This window comes from Cuculus canorus, chromosome Z (genome assembly GCF_017976375.1).
Source record: "Cuculus canorus isolate bCucCan1 chromosome Z, bCucCan1.pri, whole genome shotgun sequence".
Taxonomy (NCBI): Eukaryota; Metazoa; Chordata; class Aves; order Cuculiformes; family Cuculidae; genus Cuculus; species Cuculus canorus.
This window is the reverse complement of record NC_071441.1, coordinates 17,825,909-17,838,133: the sequence shown is the minus strand read 5'-3', so window position 1 is coordinate 17,838,133 and position 12,225 is coordinate 17,825,909. Positions and strand designations below refer to the sequence as shown.

Sequence of the window (12,225 nt, the reverse complement as noted above, 5' to 3'; positions counted from 1 at the left end):
CAAGAAGAGGTAAGCCTGTACTCTTTGCAAGTAATGGTAACAGCAGTGCAGCTGTCAAGAGTCTAGAACACGAAAGTCAGAACTTAAGAGGTTTCATGGGAAGATCAGTCAGAAGATGGTCAGCAGTGGCATCATGAACACATGTAGCTGGGAAAGGCTAGCTTTGCCTAGGTTAGGGGAAAAAATGCTTCATTATTTCACAGAATCACAGAATCACTAGGTTGGAAGGGACCCACTGGATCGAGTCCAACCACTAACACTCCCTAAACCATGCCCCTCAGCACCTTACCCACCTGTCCCTTAAACACCTCCAGGGAAGGTGACTCAAGCACCTCCCTGGGCAGCCTCTGCCAGTGCCCAATGACCCTTTCCGTGAAAACTTTTTCCTGATGTCCAGCCTGAACCTCCTCTGGCAGAGCTTCAGGCCATTCCCTCTTGTCCTGTCCTCTGTCACTTGGGAGAAGAAGCCAGCTCTCTGCTCTCCACAACCTCCTTTCAGGTAGTTATAGAGAGCAATAAGGTCTCCCCTCAGCCTCCTCTTCTCCAGGCTAAACAACCCCAGTTCCCTCAGCCTCTCCTCCTAAGACTTGTTCTCCAGCCCCCTCACATTTCAGATGTAATACATAGTGATGCTGAGGAAAGAAAAGACCATCATTTAAATTTTATGGAAACAAAATTTAAAACTTAAGAACAACCTGCATGCAAAGATGTGGAAAAAAGTTATGAAGAAAACTATACCAAATCAGAGCCTAGAGAATTAATCCAAACTCAATCCAGTTCTAAGTGTCATAAAAATCCCCAAAGGGATAAAATGCACACAGAAAAAGGGTTAAAACATCTTTAGGCCTGAGCCTACCTGATGAACCTGTCTCATGAAAGTACAGTCCTTCCTCATTGGTGCCAGAACTCAAGTGGTCAACACGGATCCACATACATGCAGCTGTTGACAATAGCCAGGTTATAGTGCAGGGAAAGGATGCCTTTCCCTCATGCTTAGTGACACATCACTTTACTCTTAGAAGAATTTAAGCAAGTAGACTTCCCTATTTTTTAAAAAAAAAATGTTTGGAGATGAAAAAAAACCATTTTTCTTTTAATTTAACTTAAAAGGCACCATGAAACCAGTTTGTTATTCTAATCAGCACTTTTATCATGTAACGTCATGGACTCTGAAGTGCTGCTGGTGATCAATCAACAGTGACCTCAAGTTCATACAAGGGTCAATAGGGAGGGAATTTGAGATATTTTCCTAGTGCAAGTAAATTAAAAAATTTCAACAGGGAGGCTCTATGAATACTGTCACATGCTTTTAATTAGCTGGTGTTCTGTAGTAAACCACCACAGCATGATGTATGAGAAATCAGTTTTTACAACTGACTCAATGAGTGTTTTTTCGATGGCAAATTAAGATGTTCTTAGTGTGGTTTCTTAACAGTCTAGACAATTGCCTGGAAAATAAATATTATGCATGTGCATCAATCCCACCTTATAACTCCTTCCACTGGCCCCATGTCTTTAGTATTCTAACAACATTAAAGCCCTCTGGATTATGGAATTATTATAATGAAAAAGAATTATGCTGTCTGGAAGACTCCAGTTAGGATATAATTGATGTGAAATCACAATGGGAAAGTAATTGAAGTGCATGACTGTGAGGGCCTAGGTAGGATCATATAAAATGCTTCCACTAAACATTCAATGCCACGAAGAATATTTAGTATCACTGGAAATTTATGCTGTCTGCAAAGGCTGTATATCTAGACTGACTGTAAACAATAAGTTCATCAGTGTACTGACAGATTGCAGCCTACGATATATTTCTATTAGCAATGGGCAAATAATATGATTTTTGTGAAATTGTTGATAAAACCACTCTTTGATACTCTCTTGGAAATTCACTGCTTATCTCTGTTCTTTCCCACTTTTATACATTAAATTATTAGCATAGAATTATTTGTTTGTTGCTGCTACAATACAGAGGCTAGTGGTATGTTTTTACAAAAGGAAGATAAGGGGATATCCATTACAACTTGTATATTTTAGACATGAGAGTACACTGTTTGCACATCCAAATCTTCCAGAGTTGTTTCCTTAATTTTGCCAGAAAGTATCACTTATATACATATACACATGTCTCTTTGAGGTATCTAAGAGCTTCTGCACTGATTTTTAGTTAAGACCAAGTCATTCTAATGTTTCTCAAGATAGCACCACAAATGTCTAGAGACATGGAAATCTTCAATCCTCCTCTTGACATAGGTCAGAACTTAACAGGTGGCTGCAAATCCCCAAGATCACCTGCTACTGCAGGGACAATACTCTCCACTCCCAATTCCAGACATCTCCATAATGTTTACTGCAACTTTTTAAATGAAATACTACTTTTAGAAAATACAGTGTATTTGCACCCAAACTTCAATTCTATATAGCAGATATAACAAGGAAAAATAATTATTGCCATGCTTTCCATGCTCATAACTTGACCAGCAGAGAAGCCATGAGTATTAAAGTGTTCAGAATGTCTTGATTATTAAAAGCTTCATTTTCCAATTTAGCATTTAGTGTAAGTGGAAGGAACTGCATATGTTATATACTGAACGTGTGGACATCATGAAGCTCCCTCTTAGTGTTGCATAACTTTGCTGTTTTCCTTAACCCCGTATGAATTAGCTGCAGAGAGGTTTGATGGCTACTCTTACATTGTTATCATCCTGCAGAACAAAGACAACTTCGACCATTCAATTTGTTTGGAGGACGCCTGTGGTAAAAAAAGCCAGGACTATTAGTAATTAAAAAATGGAGTTGAGGTCCATCATTTTTGTTCCAGAAATAGAGGAATTATAAAAATTGATTAGTAGAGTTCAAAGATGTCCTCAATGGTCAAGTCCTGCTAACAAAATCACAGTAAAAGCAACTTGGGAGTACATTGCTTTTATAAAATGTATTCACTGCTATTATCTGCATTGACACAGTATCATTTATCTGAGATAACTTTTGTTTTGTTTTCTCTTCTTTCTGCAAGAAGTAGGTCTGAAAACTCACGGTTCCAAGCATGACAAATATTTGCATGCAGCCTTTTTAACCATAAAAACTTAGATAATTCGACTTCTTTTATTAGAAGTTCGATCACTGCACTGTAGAAACAGGTGTGGTAGCTAATTTCTAACAACAAACAATCAGGTGGCTAGGAATGCCTCAAGAGACCCAGTCATCTAAGAACTCGGCTCTTGTTTCTACTCATGATCCTCTCACATGCAGGGAGGCGCAGCTAGATAAACGAGAGTGACTACAGTCCACTTTATTGAAACCTACAGAGCCAAAATGCTAGTATCGATATGGCAAGCATCCAACCTGTCATGGGCTTAATGGTCTACTGAGAAAGGTTATGAGTTATTTAAATAGCACAAATGGCTTTGTGCTGTTTAAAATGCTGAATCTAATTTAGATGCAATGGGTATCTCAGGGTACTTCTAATTGAGAGAGGGCAAAAGAATAAAGTTAAAATGACACGGTTGCAACAGAACCATTGGCTGTAAAGATGCAGGGAACAAACAATACGTCTGGACAACAAAGGTTCCTAAATATTTTATTAGAAACCCTCCTTTTCTGTAGTAGTCTGGGTACTTCAGGCCCAAGTCCCTTATACATATGCATATAGCATTTGCTGCCCCATCTCACACTTCTACCTATCATTTTCCTCAAAGAACTATTTCTACACCCTTTCCGCACAGCCTTGTTCCCATGAGAGCCTTGCTTTGTCTGCCGCACCTCAGCAAAGACAGGGAAGGAAAGGACAGATCCACTTGCAGTGCTACTGCTTTCACCAAGTCACACAGGGGTGTCTCAGCCTGCTGATTTGCCATGCCACAGGAGGGAAGAGGCAACAGCGTGAGACATAGTCTATCCCTATCAACTAAACAGACACAAGTAGCATAATCCACGCTCACATTCAGTCATTTGTCCTGCTGCCTTCTGTCCCCTAGACTCAAAATAAACATTGTGCTTCCTTAATGGCTAGAGGACAGACATTAGGATAAAAGGAGTGAAAAACAGTTAATTATTTCCTGCATTTCCCAGATTGCATTCTGCCTCACCCTTGGGAAGGCTCCCACACAGTATGGCAATACTGATGGACAGTTATACCACCTCCTTTTTATTACAAATCCTGCAGAACTCCGATATTCCATCTGTGGTGCGCTTTATTTTTTTTATTAGTTCATCTGGATGTCTGCTCTTGTATTCAAGAACAAAAGAACAAAATATATCTCTCTCCTCTTGAGTTTTACTGTGCAATCTTCCACTTAGTGATTTATTTATGCTTACTAACTGAAAAAGAAAACAATTACGTAAAAACTAAAATTGTAGTGTTCATTAAATCCATATTAGCTATTAGTGCACCTTGTGGATTACTTATTTATATTCTAAACAAATATATCGTTACATATGCATCACCATTGACAAATACATATTTAAGCATACTGTAAGCAACATTTCTAATAGCACAAGGACAAAGTAAAAATTTTACTCACCAAGCCAACCTGATCCAGAATTAGGTATACACATATCTGTTTCAGCACTGGGCAACACAAATCCAACTACAAAAACTTCAACCCCATCAGCCATTAGGGCCATTCCCAACACAAAGAAGAGGGCCCACTGGAAACGACCATGGCCACATTCTTGTATTATCAGTTCATACTGCTGTGCTAACTCTTCTTCATCAGCTTTCCTCTCCATTTCCAGTTCATGACGATCCTTGTATTCATCACGCATAGGCTGACCTAAGGCCACCACACCATCCTTGCCCTGCCCCATGTTGGGGATTCCCTGATACTCCCCTTCATAAATTTCATCATCTTCATCATGTCCTTCAGTTGCTTCACTTGACCCTTCATCATCATTAGCTCCTACACTGTAATTTCCTCCTTGGACATAGTAATCATCGTCATCTTCCTCGTCCTGGAATCGGTTGTAGGACCTCTGTGTATAGCCATCCTGAGCTTTGTCAACAGCTTTATTCACTTTTTTTACCGCTTGCCTCTTCACCTCTTTGGCAATATCTTTTGCCCCTTTCACTAATGAAGTCCTATCTTTGTATGTCTCCTCCATCTTGTATCAAGGACCAATTGACGTGATGCTGCAGAGGGACCTGCTGAATAACTTTAGAATACGTATTGTGTGTTGGAAATCAGTAGGAAAAGCCCAAGTACATGTGAAGCTGTAATATTCAACCTGCAAAATATGAGAGAAAAAAGTTTACACTTTGCTCCATCTTATGTGCTTCTTCACACTGATATGGTACCATATCAGTCTTTGTTTCCTGAACACCACAGTACAGGGATTCAAATACACAAACCTGTTTTTTTTCTTCAGAGATGCAAATATCCCTTGTTACAAGGAAAACACTCTGAAGGGAAATCTAATATCTCTACCAGTTTACTGAATGAAATTTATTGCAGTCTAGTGTTTCAATGGATAGCAAGCTTTACTCAGAGAGAAAACGAGCAATTCTATGCACCATACTTCATATTGACTCTCTCTGCAGTGTCTTTCCCCGTTTGACCTCCCTGCTGTGTAATAAAAGGCTACAAATATTCATATTACTCTCAATGAGTTACCATGAAATGTCTGTCCTGACCGCCACATATGTAAATCTTGTAAGGAATTAATATTCCTGAGACCTGTACCAGTGTCTCAAAGCTGACTGAGCTTGTCCAATGCATTCACAGTGCATTCACACTAAGTCTTAGCAATATGTAGTCCCACCCTAAAAAAATCATGACAGGGAGCTGGGTGGATGGAAGTGGTATCACTTTCGCACTTTGGAGATTTCCACTACTTAAATCACAGACAGAAACATCCTTCTCTCCTCTGTCCACAGTGACAGTAGAGGCAGTCTGGAGCAACTGTATAACCTCACCTACTTCACCCCAGAGTGAGGTGAATGAGCTCACACAAATCCAGTTTGCTGCGTAAAAGCAGCAAGACATCTTGATCTAGCCTCCTCCCTGCTCCCCTGCCATCTCTTCCTTTATACAGCCCTGGAGGCACAAATGCAGACAGAGGAGCAGATTGATTGTTTGACTGAAGACTAAGTATTCCCTTCTTTTCTGGGTAGTTTTCCGGCATATCAGCAAGGCAATTTGCTCATCACATATCTGCGTGATCAGTAGGGGCAGAAATGGCAGCAGAAAGAAATGACAGTAATATGCAATTAGAGAGAGAGAAGAAATGGAGGATTCTTTTCTGACACAGTCCACAGTTAGAAGAGTTGAAATTAATTAGAAAACTGCAGCTATACTCACGTGGTTAAAGTTAAGGTGACGGGGGTTAATTTGGGGACTGCAATAGGATTGCAAAAGCCTCACCTCTGGGAGAAAGCAGGCTAAAATTCCTGTGTCCATGCTTCTAAGAAAAAAACACCTACTCCCAGCTTTGGGAAAAGGTGATTTTTCATCATGATTGTTTTAATGATCTTTTTTCCAGCATAACCTCAGAAAAGGCTGCAGTAGGACACAGTAAGATCTAATGCAGGAGTAAGAATAAATGGCTGGAAATTTCTGATACAAATCCTGTTCCCTGTGCTAAAACAGTGCGAGCTACCCCCTGAGGTCCATGGGAGAAGTACATAGTAGTGTTTTAAGAAGCTGTCCTTTACTCATTCAGTTGTAAATGCTGTCCCTAGAAGTACGTTCCAGACATCAGTTTTAAGACTGACACTATTTTGAGGAATACAAAGAGTTACAGTCCGTATTAGATAAATTAAGGACATCATGTACTTCTGATAAAAAAACCCAGACATTTATTTTTCTGATAAAATCACACAAACATGCAGGTACTACATCTTAAGAAGCTAAAATATATTTCCCAACTTTTTTTTATGATGACTTTATAAATTCACCTACAGTGGAATATGTCTTTACATTTACTTCCTTCCTCTAGATTAATTTCAAACTCTCTATACTTTTCTCAAAGAGATCAGACATAGTGGTGCTGTTCAACCATTCAACGGAAACTGAAGAATTTTCTGCAAGAGAAATGCAGCTTTAAAAAAGCCAGGATGTAATATTTGTGACTGAAAACTGTAGCCTGATTTTAGGTACATGATTATCCCCCTAAGTAGGTCATCCTGGTGAATTTTTTATGCTAAGGCAATTTCTCTAATTACAAGTTTTCAGTTTTCAAGGTGCACCTTAGAAGTTCTTCTTCGAGTACTGAATTAGGCGTCTGAGCCTTCCTGTTACCTCTGTGTGACTACAGTATCCACTAGGAGTTATTGAATCTAAAATGCATGAAAACATTAACCTGGTCTTTACCCTCCTACAAATACTTCCAAGAACTTCAAGAATTCTAAGAGGTACTCTTCTGAGGGTTAATGATTACAAAATATTCTTAGATTTTTACTGCTGTAGGTAATTTTAGAGTGTGCATGTGCCCTATTTAAACTTAATTCTGAACTTCCGTCATTCTTAGTTTATTGGGTTTTTTTCATAGAATGGTAGAATAGTTTGGGTTGGAAGGGACCTTAAAGACCACCGAGTTTCAACCCCTCAGCCATGGGCAGGGACAACTCTCACTAGACCAGGCTGCTCAAGGCCCCATCCAACCCGGCCTTGAACACTTCCAGGGAGTAAATAGTCTTCTTTCAAAGATTTTTAGTTATCAAATTCCATTTTACTGTAAGATATATTTACAGAGGGAAGACAGCAGGAATTTAGGAATATTGAATGAAAGTGAAGTACTAACACTAGCAAAACTGTGGTTTGCACTGCCATAGTACACCTTCTTGATGAGTCCAGCGGACTCTATAAGCACGAATTTGCAAAAGCAACAGAGCTTGCACTGTAGTTTAGGATAGACCAGGTATGTAAATACGGAATTACATCTGTTCAAACTCATTAAAGTCGTAACTCCACCAGCAAAAACCTCTGCACAGATCAAGTCAAATTCCCATCTGGGCAGACAGAAAGATATACTGGGTATGAAATCAGAAATTTCTCTTTATCTTGCCTAAGTTCCCAAGCAGCACACCTAATTTGAACACTGTCCTTTTAAACAGATTTTCTTTCTCAATGTACTGAAATCCCTGCCTTAAAGGCAGTAAGTACAAAGAGGAATTATTTGCAGCCCATGCGTGATAGCTCCCCACCCTTTTAATTACATCGGACTGAGTGACTACAAGAAAGTAACTGGAAGTTCTGAAGGAGTAAGGATTAATGACTACCTGAGTAGCAGAAAGCAGCAAAGGCAGTCTAGCCGTATGCTCATGTTTATACCAATTTATATTGGTATAAACCAAATTATATCAATTATACGCAACAAACTTGCTCATTTTCACTAAAATAAATATCATACTCCTATTAAATTGCTTCCACTAAAAAGAAAACAAACAATAAAAAAACCAAAACAAAACAAAAAAGCCCCTAGAAAAATAGTGATTTCACTGGAAATAAAAATAGTCTTCCAAGTCATAGCTACCAATTTTTTTTCCCCAAATACTCAAATGTACACTCTCAAAAAAAAAAATTGTTTACTCTAATGTTTAAACTTTTCCATTCTTTTAAAATTCCAATATAGTTTCCACTTTGTACTTACTGTGCTACATCTGAAATGAAAGTCAAACATTACAAACTAAAGTGGTAAGGTCCCATGAAGATGTAAGTCTATGAGATGTCAAAAAACTCATTTCCACGAAGTCTCACATCTTCTTAATATAACCCATGAGAAGACTCAATGAAGACTAATGACACATTATTAACTATATGCATATCTTCAGACAGTATTTTTTGTTTAGAATAGGCCTGAAAGTCACAGTCAAATGGAGTTATGGCATTTCAGTATGTATCTTTCAGTATGACATCTTTCCTGCTTTTCTTTTGAATCTGTAATTCCTTTTCAAAGAAAAAGAAAATACTAAAAACCATTTCTTATTTGAGTTGATGCCTTTCTAAATGCACATTTTACTCAATATTTTGATTCTGGTTTGATTTCTGCTTTTCTACCTTCATTTTTTACTATCGGTGACCTTAGCACAGATACAAACGTATAAGTTCCTCTGAGTTTATCTGTTGCTCCAAGTTATTCTTCATGTGAAGGTATAATCTTCTTCTAGATCATAACTACTTCCAAATATACTACTCTGATGTGTCAAATGATTTTACTTCCAGGTAAAGAAGAGGCACCTGATATATATAAACAAAAAACATAAGATGCTATTTTCTTGTATGTGCTCTCAGCAATGAAAAAAAAAAAAAGTCTAAGAAAAACCAGAAATGTATTATGCATTGCTGTGAGAAAAAATAATAATAGTATTCAAATTTTAGTAAAACTCTCCAAGAATTTTTACATGGTACAGTTCAAATAACACAAAAGATGCAGTTCGTCAAGTTACCACAGTCCTGAGCCACACGCAGAGTTACAACTTGTCATGGAATTTACCAAGATACCTGCAAATTTCCTCCCCATCTCTTCACACAGAAAGAAGTTCTAGAAGAGCTGTTCTTTTATTATTTCATGGCACAACTTGCTTCAGTATGCCCCGATAAGGAGTAGATACCTCAATAAGAGTTATTTATGTATAGAGGTACTATACTAATGTTTATAAAGGTATTTTTTTATGTATAATAAATATGAGCTGGCACCAAAGCTGGCAAGAATGGGATTCTTTTCAGGCAATGTTAGCAGATTAAAAGATAAGCTTCTGTAGTATAAGTAAATTTGATTTCTCTCAAGTCAAAGATTACACACCCAGGCTGCAACTGTTTTATCTCAGGCTGCACTTGCCAAATCCATGTAAGTCATTGTTAGGCTGCAGTGCCACCAACAGTGGCCATCCCCAACCCTCTCTCAGTTCAGATGGCATTCGCACCACTTGTCCTGTACCAGCAGTTTTCACTATTCATCCTCAGTGCAGTCACAAAATTTGTACACAAGATGAACCTGGGAATTCATTAATCTAGTACACGTCAAAGATCCTGAGCTCAGCAGAGGCAGGAGTTTCACAGTACACCACAGTCTCTCCGTTCCCTCACTGTCTACAACTATCTGAATGGAGGTTGTAGTGAGGCGGGTGTTGGTCTGTTCTCCAAAGTAACAAGCAATAGGACGATATGAAATGGTCTCAAGTTGCACCAGAAGAGGTTCAGATTAGACAACAGGAAATATTTCTTCACTGAAATGTTTATCAGGCATTGGCAGAGGCAGCCCAGGGAGGTGATTGAGTCACCGTCCTTGGAGGTATTCAAAAGATGGGTAGATGAAGTGCTCAGGCATATGGTTTAGTAGAGGTCAGGTACAGTTGTACTCAATGATCTCAAAGGTCTTTTCCAACCAAGTGATTTAACGATTCTATACCTGTGTAAATAAACTATTTAAAATCTGGATGCACTGATGTATTTTGTGTTCTCCACTCACGCTCATTTCATTTTGCTATATACTTGGAATTATTCTTTGTACACCTCTCTATTTACCTCAAGTTGATGAATGCTCAGTTTCTTCTCACATTCCCACAGCTGAGGCAGTCCCTTGTTAGGAAAGCTTAGTATGTCATTCTTGGTTTTAATATTAATCCATTTTCATGAGGTATTTTGGCAAGGATGCTGGTTAAATACCAATAAGGAAATGGACTTTCAGTCACGGGAAACACTTTATGCAGATTGCCATTTTTTTTTGCTTAAAGGAGACAATACAAATAACTTTCACTGAAGGAGGAACAGGTTAACATGAGTGCCTGAGATTCTTAGAACTAGCATCATCCTGATATCAAACTTGTGAAAAAAAGAAATAAAATTGAAGTAGAAAGTTCAGCTGTTGCCATACTGAAAATGTAGCAACATAAAAATCTAGGAAATAAGAACTATGGAGTTCTAAAAGAAAAAAATTTCCCCCAATTTTTCATAGTCAATAAAATGTAGCAGGTGTTAAAGATGAAAAAGAAAGAATACATGCTTTGAGAAAATAGCAGACTGCCTGGAAGGCTTTATGGGTTAAAAACTGGAGTGATAACATATCTTTCAGCATTATGCCAAGAAAGAACCGCTCTCTTACCAAGGTTTGTCGACCACAACAACTTAATGCCCATGAAGAGGCCAATATAAACCACCAGCAGAGAAGGAAGGACTTTGCAGATCATATTAGCTCAGAACTGAGAAGAGTCTTGGAACTCCAGTCCCGCAGGCATAGCAGAAAGCGGGCAGCATAGAAAGCTGATTCTTTTTGGTAAATTATTCCCAGTGGAAGCCGAGACTGCAACCCTGTATTTTCTCCCAAAATGTAAAGAACGCTTGCCTGTTCTATTCCAGGAATAAAAGAAAGGTTCTTAATTCTAGCTTGCAATATAATCTTGCCCTAAAAGATATCCTTTAGCCTTCATTCATATTCCCTAAGTGTCAGTGTTGTTCTGTGCCATCTGTCAGCCTAGTATCTGTAAGGCGGCTGTTTCATACTACCTGCACATCACAGATTTTTGCAGAGTGCCAGTTTGAATGGTTGAAGATTGTCCTGTTGCATTTGCAGATTTTATTCCGTAGGGACTTTCTACAATGCATTATTTTATTGTTTTTCTTCCAGGGCAGGACTCTTCGGCTATTATTTGTAAAATATCACTTCAGTCTAGGCCCTTGTAAAATACATTTTTCTCACTATCTATCTCCAATGTCTTCTCCATTATGAGGGAAATTCTTTTTCTCTCTTTTGACCTTTAGTCACTCTTGACAGCTGGTGGGACTTTACTTTCAGAGGAGGCTCTTCCTGTGCAGCCACAAATATGGCCATGGCAAGTAGAAGAAAGAAAATAATGATTGCAGTGGTTTTGGTGGGGATTTTTTTTTTTTATTGGCTATGTTTGACAGTGAAAACTTTCTTGTCCACCTGCTTTTTGCTATTCCCTCACTATTCAAGGGCAAGGTGATAGTTTTCACTATGATTCTGACAACTGAGAAGTAAAAAAACACATTGTACTAACATATCCAAATGAAGAAAGTGAATTTTTGAGAGAAGTGGTTATGACAAGGGGCATAGCTCTTGGCTCAAGTGGAAAAAAATTTTCTCCTACTGTGACAATCTGAAAAGTGCAGAAATATATTTAAATATGTTTGTTTAAAATGGAAGTTTTGAAAATAATGAAATGTCAACTTTCCCAAGAATTCGATAGTGATTGCAGGTAGTGAGGGTACAGCATGCAATCTCATTAACTTTCACTGAAGAAACTTAGTTTAGATCATCCAG

At 38.4% G+C, this 12,225-nt stretch overlaps 1 protein-coding gene across 2 annotated transcripts in view; it reads right to left on the bottom strand.

Annotated features, from left to right (window-relative positions):
* Nucleotides 1-12,225, bottom strand: part of SV2C (synaptic vesicle glycoprotein 2C) — a 120,856-nt gene that overhangs the window by 85,658 nt on the left and 22,973 nt on the right. The window contains exon 2 of one of the 2 annotated variants that reach the window (XM_054054950.1): nt 4,530-5,232. In XM_054054950.1, the coding sequence (XP_053910925.1) occupies nt 4,530-5,109 (580 nt within the window). In that variant the 5' untranslated portion in view covers nt 5,110-5,232. Of the gene's footprint in view, nt 1-4,529; nt 5,233-12,225 lie in introns of those variants that run through there. The other variant, XM_054054951.1, reaches the window with a different exon arrangement.